This window comes from Typopeltis vanoorti, chromosome 5 (genome assembly GCF_054136105.1).
Source record: "Typopeltis vanoorti isolate ZY-2024b chromosome 5, IOZ_Tvanoo_1.0, whole genome shotgun sequence".
In the NCBI taxonomy this organism is placed as follows: domain Eukaryota; kingdom Metazoa; phylum Arthropoda; class Arachnida; order Uropygi; family Thelyphonidae; genus Typopeltis; species Typopeltis vanoorti.
In genome coordinates this window covers 170,410,766-170,435,072 of record NC_143553.1, presented here as the reverse complement: position 1 = coordinate 170,435,072, position 24,307 = coordinate 170,410,766, and the positions used below count along the sequence as shown (strand labels likewise).

The following is a 24,307-nucleotide window of genomic DNA, read 5'->3' as shown; positions in this document are numbered from 1 at the left end:
CACTGCATAAATGCGGCTCCAAGACAGAGGTTGCAAATATAGACCAATCAGTATATCTGGAGTGGTGGTTAAGGTTTTGGAGAAATTGGTAAAAATTAGAATTCAGGACTGGGTGGACAGCAATATGATACTTTATAAGGGGCAACATGATTTTGTGAAGGGTAGGTCTTGCCTCAATAATTTGCTTACTTTCTATAATAAAGTAACAGTGGAGTTGGATAAAGGAAATCCTTACTCAGTGATACTGCTGGACTTTGCAAATGCATTTGACAGGATTCCACACTGAACTCTGTTGCATAAATTAGAGCAAATGGGTATGGATTCGAAGCTGGTGATTTGGATTACAGGGCGGCTGGTGGATAGATATCAAAAAGTGGTTTATGGAGGAGCTGAGTCCAGGAGTAGGCAGGTGACTGGTGTTGTACCTCAGGGCTCAGTTCTTGGTCCTCTATTGTTTAGTTTGTACATCAATGATATTGGGAATGCAGTGGTATCTTGTTAATCCGAACTAATAAAAACAGTGCTCGTTCGGATTAGCAAATTTTCACCCAAGAGACAACAATAACAAGCGTTTAAGACGAAAATAATCGGATTCTAACGGTACATCAATTTAATTCTGTAAATAAATGAATTATCTGATAGGAAAAAAAGCTATTGTACTGTAATGTAAAACTTAAAAAATAATACAGTACACAAGTTTATTTTAGTAAAAAATTTAGTTTGTATGTACCTGTATTGTTGAGGATTCTGATTTAATAAAATTGCATAGTTCAGAACATAACTTAATTTGCATAAAAAATATCACTTTCTTGTACACAACACACAAAAAATAGTTTCACAAAATTACACAAAAAAGTGTCACAAAATAACACAAAGTTTTTTTAATTTTTTTTGTAAAAAAGTGACTGATATTCTTTTGATTCTTGGAAGATAAACTTTTTTTCGAATGCTTCTTCTCGGAGCTGCATTAGCAATAAAATTTTGTGGAATGGCATATCATTCTGCTTTGCCCATTCTATCCTGTCCTGTCAGGTGTCTTCTCCCTCCAGGAGATTGACTACCATGTGTCTCCACCATGTCCTATTCTGCACCTCTCTGCTGCATTCCTCATATGAGAGATAGGTCCAGTCTTCTATATTTTTCTTCCACTCCAGTCTTTGTCTTCCTCTCTTTCTCTTTCCCTCAACAGTTCCTTTGAGAAGTGTCCTTTGTAAGCAGTTATGTCTCAGAATATGTCCAAAATATCTGACTTTTCTCTTTTTAATTTCTTTCATCAGGCTCCTGTTGTCGCCTGCCATCTCTAGTATCTCTTCATTTGTCATTTTTTTTTCTTTCCATAATATTCTCATAATTCTTCGCAGCATCCACATTTCAAAGGCCTCCAGTTTTTTCACATTCAGATTGGAGAGTGTCCATGTCTCTAGTCCATATAATAATGTAGACCATATGTAGCATTTGGAGATTCTTAGTCTTGTTTTCAGATTTAATTCTCTAGATGTTAGTAGATTTTTCATACTGTTGAAAGTTGACCTTGCGATTTCAATCCTTTTTCTAATTTCATCTTCTGTCCTGCCATTCTCAGTGATCAAGTGTCCGAGGTATATGTATTTTTGCACCTGTTCTAATTTATTTCCTTTTATATCGATGCATATTTTTGGTATTTTCTTTTCTCTTGAAATTATCATGATTTTTGTCTTTTTAAAGTTGAAACTGAGGCCATACTGTTCGCTATACTTGAGGGTTTCATCTATAAGTTTTGAGGTCACATTTGTTTTCAGCTAGAAGAACCATGTCATCTGCATATCTTAGGTTATTAATATTTCCCCCCCCTACAGTGATTCCTTTGAGGTTACTAATTTTATTAAATATTTCTTCTGTGTATAGGTTAAAGAGAATCGGAGAAAAGACACAGCCTTGTCTCACACCTTTCTGAACTGGGAATTCTTCTGAGGTCTCTCTATTTATTCTCAAAGATGCAGTCTGTTCCCAGTAAAGATTAGTTAATAGCCTAATGTCTTTTCCATCCATGCCTATTTTTGAAAGGATTTCAATTAATTGTTCATGTTGGACATTGTCGAATGCCTTTTTGTAATCTATGAAGCAGAGGTACACATCTTTTTGTTTTCTAGATATCTTTCTATGATGGTTCTGATGTTAAAAAATACCTTCTCTGGTACCGACATTTTCCTTGAAGCCACTTTGTGTATCATTTATTTCTATGTTTATTTTTCTTTTATTTCTTTCAAGAATAATGTATAGGAGGACTTTTGATACTTGACTGATGAGGCTGATTGTCCTGAACTCTTCACATCTTGTAGCTTTTTTTTTTTTTTTTTGGGAATTAGAATGAAAATTGAGTGATTAATATCTTTGGGTAGAAATCCAGTCTCGTATATTTTATTGCATAATTTTGTTAGAAATTTCAGTCCTCCTTCATCGAGATCCCCCAACCATTCTGCCAAGATGTTATCTATTCCTGCAGCTTTATGTGGTTTTAGTTTTCTGATGGCATTTTCAACTTCACAGAGTAAAATGGATGGTTCTTCTAAATCAGTCTGTTCAGGAATATCATTTCTTTGTTGTTCATATAATTTCCTTGTATATTCAATCCATCTTTCCATGATTTCTTTTTTATCCATTAGAATATGGTCTCTTTAGTCTCTAATGACACTTGCATGGTTTGCTGTATTTGTCCTGCTTGTCATTTCTCTGATCTTTTCATACATTTCTCTGCTTCTGTGTTTTCTATCAAGGTTTTCTGTATCTATGCGTTTATATTTAATCCATTCCTCTTTGGCTTTCCTGCATTCTTTTTTTATTTCTTTATTCAGCTTTGTTCATTAACTTTCTATATTCTATACAGCCATTCTATACACCTATTAAAACTGTTAACTGCGTCTTCATGTTTTACTTTTTTTTTCTTCAAGTTCTTTATCGTCATCATTGACTTCTAATTCATTCTGTAGCGTCGTATTTATAATTTCAGCATCTGATTTGATTTCGAATTCACTTTCAGTTCTACCTGTAATCCATTCCGTAACATCTGTTTGTGAAATTTCAACATGTGGATTTATATTTTTAACCAAATTATGCTTGTTTTGAATTTCCTCATTTTGTGTATCACTGTAGTTATCTTGGTAAATTCTAGAGAGCCACAGTTTTTTCCATGACGCTCGAATTGCTTCAGGTTCAACGGCTTCCCAAGCAAACGTGAACACACAATAAATCAAAATAGGCCTACAGTATAACTGTACAATCGACAGTATGAAAAAAATACTGTACTGTAATAATAATAAAATAAATAATAATAGTTAAAATAATAATTATTAAATAAAAATAATGGTGCACAATATAATAATATGTACTACTAAATAAAACTCTTTTTTTTTTTTTCAAACTGCAGTTTGGATTACCAGAGGGTTCGGACTAAAGAGATTCGGATTAGCCAGATACCGCTGTACTCTGAAAGGAAATATCCACTTGTTTGCTGATGATGCAAAATTAGGAAGAGCAATAGTCAATTCAGATGATGTAGATATCTTGCAGGATGACTTAAATAGGCTAACAGTATGGACTAAGGTAAATGGCTGTCAGTTTAACTTGGCTAAGTGTAAGGTGATGCACTTCGGGAGGATGAGATCATATGCTGTTTACTATATTAATGGAACTGAACTGCAAGAAGTTGACAAGGCAAGGGACTTGGGAGTTATTGTGGACAGAGAACTTAAGTTTAAAGGGCATATTGCAAAGATTGCCGAAACATCACATCAAATTACATGGTTGTTGAAGAACACACTAACAAGCAGGGATAAGGAAGTTATTGTTTCACTTTATAAGGCATTAATAAGACTGCATTTGGACTGTTGCACACAGATCTGATCACCTGGATTTATTGGTGATGAAGAAATTATGGAGAGGATTCAGAGGCAAGTTACAAAGATTGTTGCAGGTCTGTGGGATGTTTCCTACGAGGATAGATTGAAGATCTATGGGCTCCAAAAACTAGCTGATAGATGTAGGAGAGGAGATGTGATAGAGGCATATATATTATTAAAGGGAATTTATAGGATTGATGATACTGATGACCAGTGCAGGAAGGGAGAGAATGAAGGGCCATCCCTGGAGATTATGTAAGAATGTGGTTAACAAGGGTGTTATGACTAGATTTTTTGCTTGGAGGGTTGTGAGTGGGTGGCATGCGTTGCCAGAGGTGGTTGTGAATGCTTCGTCTGTGAATGAATTTAAGGAGAAGTCTGACAGGTATTGTTAAATAATGGTTAGTGTGTCAATGTAGGGTCTTCCGTGAGGAGCTTTTGACTCCATGGAGACACTGTTATAATAATAATAATAATATTGTATTTATGCATTCATGTATTTTCTCAGATATTTCCCCGATGTATGGAATTGCTATGGCATTATCTTTTTTATCTTTGGTAACATTCTTATAAAGGCAACTGTAGATTGTTTTCCTGTTGTAGTTGTTTTTTATAAGTGTTTTGCTTATAACTTGATACTCATTTTTCAGAGCTTGCTCATTGGAACAAATTATTAGAGCTGTATTTTTTAATGGTACAGATAACTCGGTTTTGGATTGTGATATGAGTCTTTGTTATGTATTGACCTTTGTGTTTGTAGGTTTATGGGACCATGAAGGAAAGATGAGTGACAGTGTGTCCAGAAACAGTCGCACATCTTAATTTACTGACTTTTTTGCAATAAGCCAATGGTTGAGTTGGATAAGGGAAAATATACTGTAATATTGCTAAGCTTAGTTAAGGCATTCGACTGGATATGACACAGAACTCCTATGTAGCTGGAGCAAATGAGAACGGACATGAAGAGCTGGTGACCTGGATAAAAGGGAGAATAAAGGATGGACATCACATTAGAAATTACAGTGGAGTCAAATCAAGGATATTGCAAGTTACAGTGCTTTATCTAGAACTCTATACTTCAGCCACTGCTGTTTGATATATACACTAATAACATTAAGACTAGATCTAATAACAAACAATAGAGTAATTTATGTATTTTTTTTTTTTAATTTCATAAAATGTTTGCCTAAATATCAAGAGCATCTTTAGTATGAATTTCAAATTAAACAAGTGCAGGTGATAAAATAAAGATTCAACACTGGGAACATGCGAACTACACATGAATACAAGGTATGGTCTGAAGTACTTATAAGGCTTAATGACAGTTTTTAAACAAGTTATTAAAAAAAAATACTGACTCTGGTGGACGGTATGAAGAATAATAATTTCTCACAAGGTGATAACTTTAGTCCATCATTTCTATTAAGATTTGAATAATGAAGTGAGATCCAATAGCATTGTTTGTACAAATGCTCCAAGAGAAAATGACTTTTGTGTAGGATCCTATATTTGGTGGAGATGCCACATTCAACAAGTCCAGATTTAGGCTCATGTAATATTCATTACAATGAACAGCCATGTACCTGCCAGTTTGGCTGAAGTAAGTTAACTCACAACTTCAGAGGATTTGGTAACACTGGAATAGGCAAGAGGTGGAAGCTTCTTAGCAGAGCATAGAAATTTAGAAAGCTTCATTTTCTTCTGCTTATCCTTTTTCATATGTATCTGCTTGCAGATTTGTCATTTTTGCTCTGTTCAGCATTAAATATACTTCTAATACTATTCTTTCATTCACTATATAGGATGAGTTATTTTTGCTCACATTGGTTCTTGATCCCAAATTTTTACTTGTTTTTCATCACAATAGTTCATATACTCCACTATAAATGACATAAAATTTGTTCGTTTGGGTTTTTTTTTGTGTGTGTTGTTTTGTTTCTCTAAGAATTGCTATTTTTGTTTTCTCACATAAAATTTTGTCTTATGCTTCATCTTTATTTGCAGAGCTTGACAAACTATGCAAAAGCATAATCCCCACACCAAAAATGTACTTTGCGGAGACCCCAGTTTTATGATATATCTCAATAAGTCAGTAGGAGTTCCATAAACTGATCCATGGCTTTTTTAAAAACAAAAAACATTCTTTAGAAAGTTATTTTTTATTGAATTAAAAGATTCTATTTTATCCATCAGCAGATACTTACCAGCTGACAAATTTAATCACTATGGGTGAGTTTATTTGTCAAGCATTACTTATGTGCTTTATTTTCAGTGTTCCACTTGACATAATTAACATTTTTCCTTTCCTGTAATTTCTTTTTCTGTTTTGTGATTTATAATATATAAGTGCCTTATATACAATGGTGTCCAAAACCTAAGGAGATGAACACTATTTATGAAGATTACATCACAGATTCAGACAAATCAGCTTGGAACAGTTTGTATAACTGATGATTTCTAATAGAAAGTGGGTACACACATAAAATTTTCAAATAGAGCACATTTTCAGTGGTGTTGTATCCATAAAAATTGGACAATATACCAATGTGCTAATGTACTTTTTACAGTTTTAGTCTTTTTTCTGATTCTAGATGTCACTTGATCTGGCTTGAAAGTAATACTGCTTACTGCAAGAATGTTCCTGAAAGGAATAGATATGGTGGTGCTATGATCATGGTGATGGGAGGCATTGTGCTTAATGGACTCTCCAAGCTACAAGTGCTGAAAAAGGGACTGTTGAACGATATTGCAACAAAGTTCTTCATTGTCATGTTCAATTGTTCTGTAGTGCTGTAGGTGAAGAATTCATTTTTATGGATGACAGTGCCACACCACATCATACATGAGCAGTGGAGATACTTCTGGAGACCGAGGATGTTATTCAAATTGAGTGGCCAGCATGCTCCACAGATCTCAGCCCCATAGAACACATTTGGGACACAATAGGGAGACACATTGCTGCTTGAAATTCCCCTCCAGAAAACAAGCAAGGCCTTACTTATCCTTGCTCTGAAGGAGGAGTGGGCCAGTTTGCCTTAAGAACTCCAGAATCACTTGGTGCTAAGCACGGTATGAAGTTGTGAGAGCTGCATCGCAGTTTGGGATGAACATATTCCATACTGAAATGTCTCTCAACATAGTTTTCTGTATGCACTGTACATGTTTTTAGCAAAAAGTTAAAAACATATTGCAATTTAATTTGTATGAAATTTATTACACATTTTTTGTGTAATATAATTTATTAGTATGCTGGAAATAAATTTATGTCCACATTTGGCTATAGTCATAAAACTTTTTTTTCATATACGGGTAAAAATGTATTTCTTCCTTAGCCACCTGTGTGTGATATATATATATGACAATAGTAAAAGCACCTCCATAGCACAGTTGAAAGAACAATGCGACATTGCGTCCTTTGATTGGAAAATACGAGAGTTTGATTCTCATCGTGACAATAGGAACCTTTTTTTATGGGCTTTTCAATTGAAAGTGAGTTAGTTTTCAACCCCACATACAAACAGATCATCCTTGAAAATGCATGCAATTTACAGACGAAAAATACTGTTCGTAGTGGTAGTAAGTAGTAGATGGCATTGTTTGTTGATGTTAGTTTGATAGCCTGCCACATGACAAAAGTTAGTAGCTAAATTGAAACAGATGAGATTAGATAAGACTAGTGAGTTGGATAGCTGATTGGCTTGTCAGCAGGTTGTGTACTGTGAAGTGCCACAGGGATCTGTTATGGGACCATTATTGTTCAACTTGTTTGTTAATGACATTAGTACTGGCTTAACTGGAAATGTGCATCTTGTTTTCCAGTAATGCAAAGTTAGGAAGAATTGCAAGATGTTGAGCAGATGTGTCCTTGTAGGAGGATCTGAATAGATTTTGAGTGGAGCTATCAGTTTAATGTTGTAAAGTGAAAGCTCTTGAAATCTGATAGGCAAGGTTGGGATGCGGAGTGTGCAGTTAATGGAGAAATTTTGAAGGAGGTGAGGAGGAGATGACAGATCTGGGAGTGATGGTGGACAGAGACTTGAAGTTTAGGGGTCACATTGCTAAAATTGTAAGAACATTACAGTAGATTATGGCAAGAATGAAAAGGACATTGAAATGCAGAAGCAAAAAAGTTATGGTTCCCTTGTATAAAGCTTTGATCAGGCCACATATGGACTACTATGCACACATTTGGTCACCTGGTTTTCAGGAGGATGTATTCAGGTTTTCAGGAGAGTGTCCAGAGAAGGTTTACTAAGTCACTGTCAGATACAACACGAGATTAAGGGAATGCAACTTACAGAACCTTGTGAAAAGAAGAGGGGGATATCATTGAGACCACATAGTTGGTTGAGGGGTTGTTGCCAAATTAATGTAGAGGAGATTTTTCATAGAAGGAGGCAAGGGTAGAACTTGAGACCATCTGTGGAAGATGGTCTCAAGTTCTACTATTTGCATGGATAGTGATTAGTGAGGAGAATGCATTATCTCTGAAAGTGTGATGAGTGCGAAAAATTGTGAATGGGTTTAAGGATCGTTTTTGCACGAGAGAGAGAGTATAGGCCTCCTGTGATGAGTCTTTTGACTCCATGTAGGTCAGATGTTAATAAGAATGTTTTTTTTCTTACAGAACAGAGAACTTCTTCCAACCAGCCAGTCTCTGTATTGTATATAATGACACTACAACAGTTCTGATGTGGATGACCTTCAGGATTTCAGCGACTCTTTTCTATGGTCTAATTATTGTTTTGCTTTCCTGATCCACACTTTCTTGGATCAGATAACTGAAATTATTCATACTGGAATGAATGCCTTTGTTCCCTACTTCAGCTTCACTGACCCCCCCCCCCCTCCACACACACACACACACCTTGTATCAATGCACTGGTTATTTTCCAGCAAATGTGCTAAAATAGTCCAAGACAAGAATTCATCATGCATTCAATGGTTCAAATTAAAAACTCTGGTTTCTCTCTCAACTTACACCACAGTCTTTACAAAATAAAAAATTAAATTAAAAAAATGATAATAATAAATCTAAAGCAGACTTTGTAAGGTAAAATGCACTAAACTCTCCTCCTACTCAAATGGCCTGAACCATTTGAGCAGGAAACAAGCCTGTCAGAGAAGTTTTGCTCAAACCTTTTGAGCAAAACTTCTACCATGTTGCTATTTTCCTCATTCTGATGGTAGAATCATATCTTGACATCAGTCTTTCCCTTCAACTCTTTTTAGAACAGCCATGGCAAATCCCCTCCTGCCATTCAACATACTGGAAACAGTATGCTGCCTCTGATCTTTCTTCAGGACATCAGAAAAATATTATAGCACAGCCTATGATATATTATATCATAGGCTGTTGCTATGATAGTGTCTTTATTTTTAACAAATCATGAAAATTAATAATGAAAACAGAGATATACAATTTTCAAATCGGGACATTCATTTTGAAACACCCTGTAATATTATATGTATATAATATTATATCATAGGCTGTGCTATAATATTGTCTTTATTTTTAACAAATAATGAAAACAGAGATATACAATTTTCAAATCGGGACATTCTTTTTGAAACACCCTGTACTTAATGTGTGATGCAATGTCTCCTAACCCAGATGGTATTCATCTCTTTGAATGCAAAACTTGTGCTCTACAATTAACACCCATCCTGTATTGCTTATATCAGCATATTCATCTGGAATATTTCTAGTAGTATGGAAGCAAAATTTTATCAAGCCAAAAAGCTTGCTTTTATCTCCATAAAAAAAAGTGAGATAAAAAGGAAGCCCCATCAGTAGGTGATCAACAGTATGGATTCCTTTGTTCTCATTCTGTAGCTGATCACCTTCTGACCTTACCTACCCTTGAACACAGAACATGGAAAGATTTGGAGAAGCTCATGCTGTCACTCTCGATATTTCCAAAATATGAGAAAAGACCATAAGATTTAATGATTACAAATACAAATAGCCAACAAGTTTCACTAGCCACTGTCTAGCATTTTCAAGGCTGTACTGGTGTGAAAACAAATGCATCAAGTTATATGAAAACATACACTTTAGTAACTGTTAGGCCATTACATTTGATAATTCGTGTTTGATGGAGTGCATGCGTTTGAATGCTTCAGTCAGAATCCGGTACATGACCACGTGTTGTGTAGTTTTTCACATATTGTAGTTCTGTTGAGCTGAGAGAATTGATGAGATATTTCCATATGTCTTTAAGAATAGCACCTTGATTTCTATTTAAATTATTGCCTGTGTGTAGCACCACTGCTGCTTCTTTGAACGTTCTGTGTCTGTAGTCATTCTCGATGTAAGGCATAGAACTGTTTTTCCAATCTATAACGTGATTTGATGTTGAGAAATGATGAGCTAAACCAGATGTGATGATTCTATTGTGATTGACATCTCCCACATGTTCCTTCTGTCTTATTTCAAAACTTCTAGAAGTCTGTCCAATGTAAGAAAGACCACACGTGTATGGAATTTCATATACTCCAGGAAATTTGAAGAAAGGTACCTCATCCTTGGGAGATCTTAAGACTTGCCTAATCGTGGTAGTTGGTTTAAAAACTGCTCTGATGTTATGAGCTTTTAACATTCTCGCCAATTTTGTGGAAACTGAATTAATATATGGAATGACAGCTGTGGACACATATTGGGATGTGTGGCCTTTCTTACATTGGGCAGACCTCTAGAAGTTTTGAAATAAGAAGGAACACTTGGGGGATGTCAATCACAATAGAATCATCATATCTGGGTTAGCTCATCATTTCTCAACATCAAATCACGTTATAGATTGGAAAAACAGTTCTATGCCTTATATCGAGAATGACTACAGACACAGAACGTTCAAAGAAGCAGCAGTGGTGCAACGCACAGGCAATAATTTAAATAGAAATCAAGGTGCTATTCTTAAAGACATATGGAAATATCTCATCAATTCTCTCAACTCAACAGAACTACAATATGCAAAAAATTACACAACACGTGGTCATGTACCGGATTCTGACTGAAGCATTCAAACGCATGCACGCCATCAAACACGAATTATCAAATGTAACGGCCTAACAGTTACTAAAGTGTATGTTTTCATGTAATTTGGTGCATTTGTTTTCACACCAGTACAGCCTTGAAAATGCTAGACAGTGGCTAGTGAAACTTGTTGGCTCTTTGTATTTGTAATCATTAAATCTTATGGTCTTTTAACAATAAAAAGTTCTCAGTTTTAACAGCTTTACCAAAAATGAACAGTTTAATTTCCAAAATATTTCATTGTCTTGCATTGAGACCAGTTTCCTCTCTGGTTGTTCATTACATGTCATGCATGTACTCTTGCCCATGCTCTAATTTTTTCTATACATCAATGATCTTCTCTCTCACTTCAAATTCTATCATAGTTTTGTTGATGATAGTAGTCAGCATCTTAAACACTGAACTATTCATCACACTCGTGTGTGGTGAAGATAATCTAATGAATTTCATTACTATCAAAATGCATATTTGTCTTATTATTTAGAAGAAAGATCCTAATTCATCCTCCCACCACTACCACCACAACCATTTTTGATAATTTTCTGATTTCCAGTCAAGTTTAATTTTTTTTCCTCTCTTCTTGGACTGACTTTCACATCTACTTTATCTTGGCATTGCATATTACATAAACATATTATATCCCAAATCCAGTTGACCTTTGAATATTGTTCTCACACTTAATGTGATGCACCTGAAACTTTTCTAAAATTCTTGATTATACAGAGAAGAAAACTATTTAATAAGTGACCTTTTCAGTCATTCTGTTTCTATATTATGCTTTTTTTATAGGTATTTTCATGGGCAGTGCTCCACCAAAATAGCCACTATCATTCCTCCCCTTTTTTCTAATCATGTTAGAACATAAGCGAAGTGGCTCCATACACAGTTCACTTCCAAATATATTGAACCAGCCACTCTTCTTCTTTATCTATCCCCTGTTCTATGGAATAGCCTTCCCTATAGGGATTCCACAATGAATACAATCCCCAGCTTTTCAAGAAACTTTTTAGTAGATTCTTTCTTTCTCCTTTATCACCTGCTTACAACTGTTGTGATGTCTTATTTGCAGGGTGAATATAAAATAAAACCAGGTTTGGTCTTATTGAGCCAAGTTTCTAGCTTCATATATAAATAGTCCTTGGACATCCATAGCACTTTAAGCCAGTAATGCCGAGGTTTTTCAGCAGTTTTTCATGTGTAAGTTGGGGAAAAAAAAAATTGAGAACTTATAATGCTAGTACCGTGGAATTTTGGAGTACTGTGGTTCCCAAACTTTTATACCTTGTTTTTCCCCATCTTAGATTTTTTTTATAAATTTAACCTCCAAAACAAGTGTGAATAAGCTGATTTGATATGAAAATTAGTTACAAGTATCGTTTTTGTAATATAAAGTGAAATATAAACTTTTCATATCATAACAAGTCTGCTTCTTGTATGTTATTGGTGATGAATTTAAATTTTAAAAATTTGAAGTGTTTATAAGAACATATATTGTTCATTTAATTTCTAAAACCCTCAAAACTCTTTGAATTTGAATTCTACAGTACTGTATGACAAAGAAACTGCCTCAGGGAAGCAAAAGATTTTTAAAATATTTCTTTGTACGTTATCAGAAAGTGTTTCATATCAATAACATAAATCTTCCCTCCACTTCAAACCATTAACACCCATGAAAGAGGGGGTGGAGGTCATCCCCATTTAGGGAACCTCTGATTTAAGTGATAATGATGTTTAATGTTGCGTTTATGTTTTTTAATAATTTAGGAAAGTTTATTTTAGTCATTCATTTCAGAAAATAATTAATTATATCTATCTATTATACATTTATCAATATATATTATTTATCTTGCATAGATTCATTGGCTGTCAATTATAAATTCTGCAGTTCTTGTTATGCTTTTGATTGGATTTGTGACTGTAATATTGGTAAGAGTAATTAATTGTTCATTAATTTGAAAATATTATTTGCAGAGATAAATTTCTTATTACAGAAGTACAAAATTATTTCTATCTTTTTAAAATTTAGTGACTTTTGGAATTTATTTGTATCCAATCTATCTTTAAAAAAATAAATATTCAAGACTGTATAAAGATAAATTTTTTTGCAACAAAGAAAAAAAAAATTATTATTCATCATCATCATCATCATCATCATCAAATTCTTGCCATGTACCCTCAAGGGGTGTACAGGATATGATAGTACTACATGAAAAAAATTACATCATTACTAATTTCCTATCTACAATTTTCCTCCAAATCAGTCTGTTACTTGTCAAGACTCCAACATTATCAGATATTATATTTCTATCGTCTAAGGCACTTTGTACTGTATCAATCTACCTATATCTTGGTCTTCCTCTGACTCGTTTTGCTGCCAACCTGGCAGAGAACACCTGTTTTGCTAATCTTTCTTCGCCCATTCTGTTTAAGTGACCATACCACCTGAGATTAGCTCTTCTAACACATTCCTGGATGCTAACAATGTCAAGTTCTTTCCCTAATATCCTCGTTTTTAATATGATATTGCCATTGATGCCATCTGTTCATGCCTCTAATCTTTCTCAGGACTCTCATATCTGCGGTCTCTAGTCTTCTTTGGTCAAGTGTTTTATTCTGACCCAGCTCTCAGATGCATAAGTTAAAACTGGTTTGAACACTGTCTTGTATACAGCTAATTTAGTGTTCTGACTAATTTCTCTCTTATTCCATATGAATTTATTCAATTGACTTCCCACCATACCAGCTTAAAATAAATTTAATTAAAAATAATTAAATAAATAATTTAAAATAAAATAAAAGAAATAAATAAGTACAACTACAATAAACTGCTAAAGTCCTCATATATTAATATTCTTCTGGATAGTTCTGATTGTTATAGTATGATTTCTTTCAGTTGCTGTTGAATGTTACAAACACTTCACCAGGTTGTCTTCTTGTAGTGGGATTTTTCTATGGCAAGTTTAGGTTGTTATACAGGTTGTAGATGGGTTCTCCACATTCTTGAAATGGTTAAGCCATCATTTTTGTTGAGATTTGGGTTGTGTTTGAGCATTTCACATGACTCTTTAAATTTTCTCTCTAACCAGGTTTTGGTGCGTTGTAGGGACTTGGTATTTTTCCAATCAATTCTGTGGTATGTTTGGAGTGTGTGGTCAGAAAGGCCGGTTTTACCAAAATGGAGGTATTTAATGTGTTGTTTGTGTTTGTCTCGTGTGATTGGGATAGTTTGCCCTGTTTCCCCTATGTATGGTATGTTGCATGTGCATTGTATTTTGTATACCCCTGTGTGGGCTAGGTGTGGAAGAGGATCTTTAGAAGAACTGAGTAGGTGTTTTTACTTATTTGGGGGTTTAAAGGTGGTTTTAATGTTGTATTTGCGAAGTGTTCTGTCTATTTTTTCAGAAATGCCTCTAGCATAAGGAATGGCAATAGCATTCTTGAAATCTTTTTTGTTCTTACTGGTATCTTTATGGAGGATCTTGTGAATAGTTTTTTTACTGTATCCATTATTGATAAATGTTTGGTTGATGATCTTGTATTCCTGGTTTAGAGCCTGTTCATTAGAACAAATAGTTAGGGCTATGACACCTAGTTTTTGTGTTGGGTGGTGGTAAGAATTTTTGTGTATGTATTTTAGAGCCTGTGTGTGTGTAGGTTGCGGTAAACTGAGAAGGAGAGACAGCCAGAGGGAAGATGTGTGACAAGTGCGCCTAACCTTTTTCATTGTGTCAGTTGCTTCTTCTAAATCCTCAAAAAATTCCTCCGCTTCTACCTTAGTAGAACCTTCGGTGGGACCATAGGCACAAATAAGTCTCATTGTCCAGTTTGACACTGACTACCATTCAAGAAGATTAGCCTTGTATTTTGTGTTGAATACTATGGCTACTCCTTTTCCTTGATTGTCATTGCCTGAATGTAACATTCTGTATTTATTGCTCAGAAAGATCTCAGCTCCCCAGTTTTTGCCTTTTTTTGTTTCAGTCACCCCTATTATGTCAATCTGGTACTTATCTAATTCCTCAGTAGCTCTATTTCTTTGCCATTCAGGCTTCTTATGTTGATAGTACCGATCTTTAACTCTGGTGATGTTGATTTGGGGTTTGTTTTCAGATTTTCAGATTTATTATTAGAATAAGATGATGTAAAAAAGGTAATGATTAATACAACTGAATAGTGGAACATAATGATTTTTATATGAGAGTTTTTATTATGATTGAAGTAAAGTACTCATTATATCAATTTTTGAAAATGGAAATAATATACTTGTGAGAATTATAAAGCAATTTCCTTACATGGTGTTCCAAGAAAGAATTATATGAGCATGAATCCTTTTTTGAAACATCAGGTAAAAAATAAATGAATAATAGTTGAAGGAAAAAATTGGAGGAAAAACTAGCCATGTTTAGTAAATTATACTTGCCAAGAAATTATATTATTGTCTATATACAAGTAAAAATTATATCTATATACAAGTAGCACAGCTAGGCTACTTGTATATAAAGGCTGATGAATTCACATCAGTTGCCTTAGTATCCCACAGTGCAAAGCAGTCTTCCTTTTGGACATGCCTAATGTTATGCATTAAGGGAGTGAGACTGTTTTTGAATTTCATTCAGGTCTCAGCAGTGGGAGCCAGACCCAGAAATGATACCATAGTTAAATACAAAATTAATGACGGAAAATCTCACATAAAAAGATTTTTTTAATAGTATAATTTTCGCTTGTGTGTCACAGGCATCTTCAGTACATGTTAAGCTCAAATTAAACAATAACTGACAATTCCAAAAAGCACCACCTAAGTAGCTAGTGTAAGATAACTAAAAAGGTCAATAAAATTTCCTAATTAAAAAAAAAAAAACTATATATGCAATAAAAAGTTAGGAAAGATTAGCTGATTTGTAAAGTACTATTTCCCATAAAGGGGATAGACATAAACCATCAGATCTGTTTAAGTTAGGAGAGTGATGTAAAGTTTCACATGTTTCTTTATAACGCCGTTCTATGAGGAACCGACTTTTGTGAAGGACTCTTGTCCTTTTCCAATGAACTCTGTCTGGTTAAGATGGCATGTTCTGCAAGTCCAGACTGTTCAGGTTTAAGGTACTGAATATAAGACTGGTGTTCTTCTAGTTGAATAGAGGCAGATCTTCCTGTTTGTCCAAAATAAGATAATCCACAAGAGCAAGGAATCTGGTAGACACCTGGATAATTAAGATGTGGAAGCTTGTCCTTAGGAGAAGTGAGAAAGGTGGAAATTTTTCTGACCGGTCGAAAAGCAACAAAAATATTCAGTGGTTTTAAAACTTTTGCTATACGTTCACTAATGCCGTGTGCATAAGGGATAGGAATACGCGTTATTTCTTCTGTATTTGAAGAGGAAGACATATTAAAACTACTCAAAGCTCTTTTGATGAAGGAATTCTTGTATCCATTAGATAGAAAGGGAGAAGTAATATATTGTAGTTCTTTCTGTAAGAGATCGTTTGAAGAACAAAAGGAGTTGGCCCGATGAACCACACTGGTTCATCGGGCCAACACCGAGAAGAGAAATAGAGAAATTATAGATATCAAGAATGCTCTAGAATCTGTTTTAACGGTTGAACTTTTTAACACTATGTTATGTATATATCTTCGAATTCTTAACTAAAGGTCTTTAATGATTCTCATGATAAGTTAAAATGCAAGTGTGAATCTCTGATCAGCCTACCTAGACCCAGTAATAATGTTATTGATACAGATAAAGTAGTTATCAATGTTTCAGGATGTCCTCTAACAGACAGTGAACGTTTTGTTTTATCAAAAGGTTATGATTTTGGCGTTGCTCCTAATAAGGTTCCACTTATTGATTTTTTTCAAACACAGACAGAGGTATTCGATCCTTATTCCAAAAAAAAACAAGGTTACATTTTGAATGTGCGAAAATTCTCTTTAAATCCAAGCCTCCTCATCCTAGTCTTTCTTACTCTGAATTTAAGGCATTGAAATCACTGAAGAATAACAATAATTTAATTATTACGAAATCTGATAAAGGGAAGGCTGTAGTTATTCAAGATAGGAAGAAATATGAGAGAAAAATATCCCTATTACTCTGCGACTATTCAACTTATAAGCCTCTTACATCGGATCCTACCGGGAGTCAATTGAATAGACTTAATTCTCTTATAGATAATGTATCAACTTGGAATGAAGATCAAAAGAAAAAACTTAGAACCTTCTTCGGTTGTCCACCTAGATTGTATGGTCTTCCGAAAGTTCATAAACCAAGCATTCCATTGAGGCCAGTTGTAGATTGTATAGGTTGTCCCACTTACAAAATTTCAAAATTTTTATCAAATTTACTCACTTCTTCAACTAGAAAAACTGATACTTATATAAAAAATACTTTAGATTTCAAAAATAAAATTTCACATCTTCATTTGGACGTTTCTGATATGATCAGTTTAGATGTTGTTTCTTTATTTACAAATGTTCCTTTATCTGAAAGTATTGAATTACTGCAACAGGAATTTCCTTCAGACATTGTAAAAATATTTAATTTTGTAATACATTCTGGCTATTTTTCCTTTAAAAATAAGTTGTATCAACAAATTGAAGGAACAGCAATGGGCACTCCTCTTTCTCCTGCTCTCTCCAACTTCTGTATGGAACATTTTGAGGAACGTATCTTTAACAACATTTCTCCCAGACCTACTCATTGGTTCAGATATTGATCAACTTCAACAGTTTCTCACTAAATTAAATGCACTTCATCCAAGAATCCAGTTTACCCTTGAAATAGAATCAAATAAGCAGTTAGCCTTTTTAGATCTTCTAATTTTTCATCAACCAGATGGTAACCTACATTTCTCAGTCTATAGAAAGAAGACTCATACTGGCCATTATATCCATGCTGAATCTCATCACCATCCCAGTCAAAAGGCAGGAACTATTAAAACACTGGTTCATCGGGCCAACACCTTTTGTTCTGCGGACGATCTCTTACAGAAAGAACTGCAATATATTACTTCTTCCTTTCTATCTAATGGATACAAGAATTCCTTCATCAAAAGAACTTTGAGTAGTTTTAATATGTCTTTCTCTTCAAATACAGAAGAAATAACGCACATTCCTCTCCCTTATGTACACGGCATTAGTGAACGTATAGCAAAAGTTTTAAAACCACTGAATATTTTTGTTGCCTTTCGACCGGTCAGAAAAATTTCCACCTTTCTCACTTCTCCTAAGGACAAGCTTCCACATCTTAATTATCCAGGTGTCTACCAGATTCCTTGCTCTTGTGGATTATCTTATTTCAGACAAACAGGAAGATCTGCCTCTATTCGACTAGAAGAACACCAGTCTTATATTCAGTACCTTAAACCTGAACAGTCTGGACTTGCAGAACATGCCATCTTAACCAGACATAGAGTTCATTGGAAAAAGACAAGAGTCCTTCACAAAAGTCGGTTCCTCATAGAACAGCTTTATAAAGAAACGTGAAACTTTACACCACTCTCCTAACTAAAACAGATCTGATGTTATGGGAAATAGTACTTTACAAATCAGCTAATCTTTCCTAACTTTTTATTGCATATATAGTTTTTTTTTTTAATTAGGAAATTTTATTGACCTTTTTCGTTATCTTACACTAGCTACTTAGGTGGCGCTTTTTGGAATTGTCAGTTATTGTTTAATTTGAGCTTAACATGTACTGAAGATGCCTGTGACACACAAGCGAAAATTATACTATTAAAAAAATCTTTTTATGTGAGATTTTCCGTCATTAATTTTGTATTTATGTCTACTCACGGTATTCCCTTACCATAGTTAAATTAATGCAAAAGTCATATATTTCTCCTAATAATATAAGCAATAAAAAGGTGTATTACTTTATTATTAATTTCTAAAAGCCAGATTTAGGCCAGATAGATGTTGACAAGAACAGATTTTTACATTATGATAAATAATCAAGAAATCTAATAGATAATAACTGGACTCTAGCTTTGATGTAGTCAAGTTTTTTTTTACCCACCAGAGGTTAGGCCAATAGTTTTAACAGTTGACTAGTAACTTTAGCATACCATGTAGATTGCAGTGCAGCTTGTTTCTTTGTATTTATATGTGTGTATACTTCAGATGATCACCTTAATGTTAAGGTTGAAACGTCAAGTGATTATTTTGTTTTATGTTAAACTGAAGTTTTACTCTAACATGGTAGTTGTTTCCATAATTTTTATTATTATTTGTGTTATTTCATGACACCTCCAATGAGTCCCAAGACTCATCAAGGGGAGGGCACCTACTCTACAACCAACGCCATCTACCACTCACCACCACTATTGTTTTTTATCTGTAAATTGTGTGTCCTAAAGGCCAATTTGTCTGCATATGGGATGAAAAACCCGAGTTTCTGGGAGAAAAAAACCCTGCTACCTCCGTATGAGATTGGCTAACTCACCTTCAATTGAAAAAACCCATATAAATATTCCTCCCATCATGACGAGAATCAAACTTAGGCCTTTTCCAATTGAAGGGCACAACGTGCTGTCGTTCTTCCAATCATAAAGCACCTCTACGGAGGTGCTTTATGATGATATCTCCTAAGGTTTTCATAGTCACCAGCCATATAGTTACACATATATCCTTTCCTCACAAAAGTTTTGATATGACCTACTACAACATAGGTTATCATCTAGTGGTCGCTCTTGCCAACTGGAGGTATATTAGATACTCCATTCACAGTCACATCCTCTAATGAATGACATTCACCAGTGTTCCTTCTAAGTATACTTAAGGATGCTGTCTATCCTATAGGCAATTAGACCATATATTTAGAAAGTTGTGAAAGAATTAAAAACTGTAAGTTGCATAATGTCCAACTGGTAGTTATGCTTTTGATCTCTTGCCATAGCATATTGCTTTGGCAAGAGATTGAGAGCATGATTTTATCCAACTGTGTATCCATCTCTTTTATACTTGCATGACATGGTTCTATTGTATCTTTACCCCCCCCCCCCACTCCCAAAGAAGAAAAGCCAATCTCATGGCTTATTTTTCCCTCTAATTCTGGCATAGTTAATCTTGGTAATTGTCCTACTATTGCTAATTCACAACATTTAATGCCATTTTGATTTTTTTGCCAGAAAGAGAACAGAAGAATCTTGTTCAAACTGATTAAAATGTCTTTTTGTTCTGGAGTATTTCTCTGGTTGCACTTAATGTTGTGCTCCAGAGTTGGCTCCTATTCTGTGACACCTTTTTATACTCTCCCACTCTCATGATATCTGTCTTGCAGCCTAGAAATTAGCCCATATTCAACCCATTCCAAAGGAGGTCAACAAATCACCATCCAATTTTACTACTTTTATTTCTTTCTAAATTAATGGAGAAAACTTAACACTCTACTTAAGTGATTGCCAGTATGGATTCTGCCATAATACATAAGTAAGCTCCCATCATATGGTCTGACTGCTGCAACTGGATTGCATGCTTTTTGTCTGAATGCTGTTACATATGATGTTAATGGATCTTTATATTCAGACATATGCAGGATATTGCTGGTGTCCCACACGGATCTGTTCTTTTGCCTGCTCTGTTCCTTTTCCATATAAATGATCTTCTCCACTTCACTGAAAAATCAATATGAATTTTGCCGATGACAGTATGTTGCTTTTGTTTGACATGCCTTGCATTACATACATCACCAAAATTTCCAGAATATCAACTACTAGTCTAAATTCTGAATCTCAAAACCACTTTTCAGTAAGGATTCTGGCAACATTGTGTTTTCAGTCCTAATGATAAAATAAATCCTGTTTTATTTCTCACAAAAAAGAACCATTTTTCTTCCAGTATTACTTTTGACAACACCGAAATATTCAGACAAGTGCAGATTTTTCTTCTTGGGATTACTCATACTGAAAATTTCTTGTCATAAACATACCACAAATATTGTCAGCTCATCATCCAGAAATTTAGAGTTAACAGCTGTTCACATTACCTGTGAACAGCTTCTCACATATCAAGTGGTGCCCAATTGTCCCATTTTGAATGGGACATTTCTGTGTTCTCAGCAATTGGCCTGGCATTCCCAGACATGCTTTTGGGATGCCAGTATGTTCTGCTTTTCAATATCTGCTTTCCAATATGAAATTTTTTCATGTAACATTCATAAAACAAACAACTTCAGATCTCCAGGGAATCAGAGACTCATTGAAGGAGGTCACATATTACTAGCACCAGCTATCACACCAGTTCAAGAATTCAGTCACACTACCTGCATCACAATCTTCTAAGGCAGTCCATTTCAATCATGCAACACTGTATGATAGACAAATCTAGCTCTCATCCCCTTCTTGACACTATGCATTCTCAACTTCCAAGGATGCTGTCTCATCCTCTCTCCACTCTACATCAAATGATATATTGATATGTATGACTTTCAGAAGTTTTTAAGTCTCAATCATATCACCTCTCTTTCTCCTGTTTGCTAGTGTCTTCATTTCACAAATTCTCAATCTGTTTTCATAATCAGTATTCTACAATCCTGATATCATTTCTAACATTCTTTGCAGTCTCTCCACTGTATCAGAATCAGTATGTAAATCAGGAGACCAGACCTGTTCACAGTAGTCCAAATGAGGTCTTATCAAGGCCTTGTAAAGAGGCAAAATAATTTCCATATATCTTTAATGTCATTGCTCGTTTCAGCATTTCAAGTATCCTCTGAGTTGTGTTTGTAATCTTTGCTATGTGGCTTTTGAACTTCAACTTCCTGTCAACTAAAACTCCAAGATTCCTAGCCTCATCAATTTTTTCTAGCATAACCCCACCGATATAATATGACACTAGATATCTAATTACACCAAAGTGCATGACCTTACATTTATTAACATTGAAATCACAGCCAATTTCACATGCCCACAATTCCAGCCTATTCAAAGCATTCTACAAGTACTGCATATCAGCAGCAATCCTGATTACATTTTTGCATCATCAGCAAATAGTTGTTATGTCACATGTCAAATCCTTCCCAATATCATTAATGTATAGATTGAATAACAGTGGACCAAGGACTGATTCTTGAGGCACATCACTGGTTACCTTGAATCTTGCAGATTCATCTCCCCCCCCGTATATGACTTTTCAATATTTGTCAGTCATCCTCTTATATATGTCAATATGATCCAATCCCATATTCTCCAATTTATGCAACAACAGTCTTCCATGCCATATTCTGTCAAAAGTTTTACTAAAGTCCAAAAGTATCATTGTGTATTCATTCCCCCATGTCTAACTCAACAGTAACATTATTATAGAAATGTGAGGAAGTTGCTCAAGCATGACCTTCCCTTAGTAAACATATGACCTTCATTGCAAAGTATGGATTTGCTGTCAACCCATTTCTGTATATGAGCACTAATCAACTTTTTCAAAATCTTCACCACCACTCCAGAGATACTGATAGGTCGATAGATGAATACATCATTCTTTGTATCACCCTGTGCATTTGGATTACCATACATTCTTTCCAACTTCTGCAGAATCTTCCCTATTTTGAGACTCAAATATAGCCTAGTCAAAGGAATAGCTAATTCATCTCATTAGTCCATATTGCCAAATTGTTATTCAGTTTTTACAACAGTTCTAATAACTCCTCCTCATACACCTGAGTTTCTTCATCTAGTGTAGAGGTAACAGTGAGCTCAGTGTTGCATACATCAGGTTGATTGCTTTTAGTAAAATGGGTACTTATTAATTGAACAATCTCTTCTGCATCTGTCACCCACATACCATTTGCATTCAGTGGAGTTATTCTTTCATATTCATTCTTTGTTATTTGCAGCAGAATGATAGAATTCTTTTGGATTGTCTTTAGCTTGTAGAGTCATTTTCTTTTCATACTTGGAGTTAGCTTTCCATACAACAGTTTTAACTCCTCTTGCCTGTTTATAATTTTCATAACTGGCATTGTCCTTATGCATATCATATTCCTTCCACATCATCGCTTTCTTATGAATCTCTTGCTTAATAAGATTACGCATCCATTTTACTCCTACCCTATTTATTCTTTTGAACTCTATTAACACATTCTTATATTGCATCATTTAAGTGATTTTTAAATGCTTCCCATGCACTATCAATATCCTTCTCATCCAACAAATGATACCATGGTGCAGAACCCAACATACTCCTCAGTTGGTGATAATTTCCTGCTTTGTAGTTCAGCATGTAACCTTTTCTGAATGGAACATTCATAAACTTAGCCAGTTCCTAATTCAGTACTTCATAACTGAAATCCCATTCTGACACTATAATCACATCTAACACTCTTTGACCTCAAGTTCCTTCTGTCACATGCTGTTTGAGGAAGTTGTCTTGAAATAGCTGACTACTATTATATTCTGATAATTGCCTTTCCACTATATCCAAGAAAGGCTTGTGAGAGCAGATGCAGATTATCTTCTGGAGGTGCATTAGTGAAAAGGAATTCATATATTGAAGCTGAGCATTAAATTGGTAGGTTAAAAGTATAGATTTCTCACTTTATTCAGGAAATAGAAAGATTTTTTTTAATGAAAGAATGTGAGTTTGCCAGTTTGAGACTATTAAATGGACTAAAAACTTAGCCATGTGAAGGGTGGGATAATTTATACAATCCATAATCAAAGAGGAATGCCTTCCTTGTAGATCTTAGGAAAACCATAGAAGTGTGAAGTCCTAGCAAATAAGTTTTAAGTTTGTTTACAATATCTCCATCAAGACTGGTGATTTCATCTAGTAGTGTGTTTAGTTTTCTGAACTGGCTTTTGGTGGAATTGTGGTCACTTTCCTGGTAAGTGGTAAACATCACAAGGCAACCATTAACTCGAAAACGAAATTTGTAATCTGTCAAAAAGGACATGAATTTGCTATAGTTCTGAAGCAAATGCCTTACTTAGATTTCCTGTATTACGTTGAATATAATGTGTCCACTCTCTCCAGTGAGGATGCCAACAAACTATCTAAAAGTCTACTCTATACTAATGAAAGTCAAACTTCCTCCTTCAAACATTTCTTTAGCAGAACTTAAAAGCTCTAGAATCATTGAGACGCAACAGCCATTTTGTTATTACAAAAAGAAAATTGTACTATGGTTTGCTAAGATCTGCTAAGAAGGTGACTTCTTAGTGGATGACTAATTGGTGACTGACAGGTGACTAACGTTCTAGCCCATTTCTTAAAATCTGAGATTGGCATCTCTCATTCATAAGAAAATTCTTCAAATTTCCTGGATAAAGTGAGAAATCTCACCCTATTCACTAACAATCATCTGGAAGATTCCCTTCATTTGCTCTCACAAGCCTTTCCACTAGATATAGTCAAATTATTTGACTTTGTCATATACTCAGGCTATTTTTTATATCAGAGCAGAATT

General features: G+C 34.7%; 1 protein-coding gene across 1 annotated transcript in view; it reads left to right on the top strand.

Annotated features, from left to right (window-relative positions):
- Positions 1-24,307, top strand: part of LOC150107054 (transmembrane 9 superfamily member 1-like) — a 372,331-nt gene that overhangs the window by 208,955 nt on the left and 139,069 nt on the right. The window contains exon 8 of the mRNA XM_090392919.1: positions 12,766-12,837. Within this exon, the coding sequence (XP_090249045.1) occupies positions 12,766-12,837 (72 nt within the window). The remainder of the gene's footprint in view (positions 1-12,765; positions 12,838-24,307) is intronic.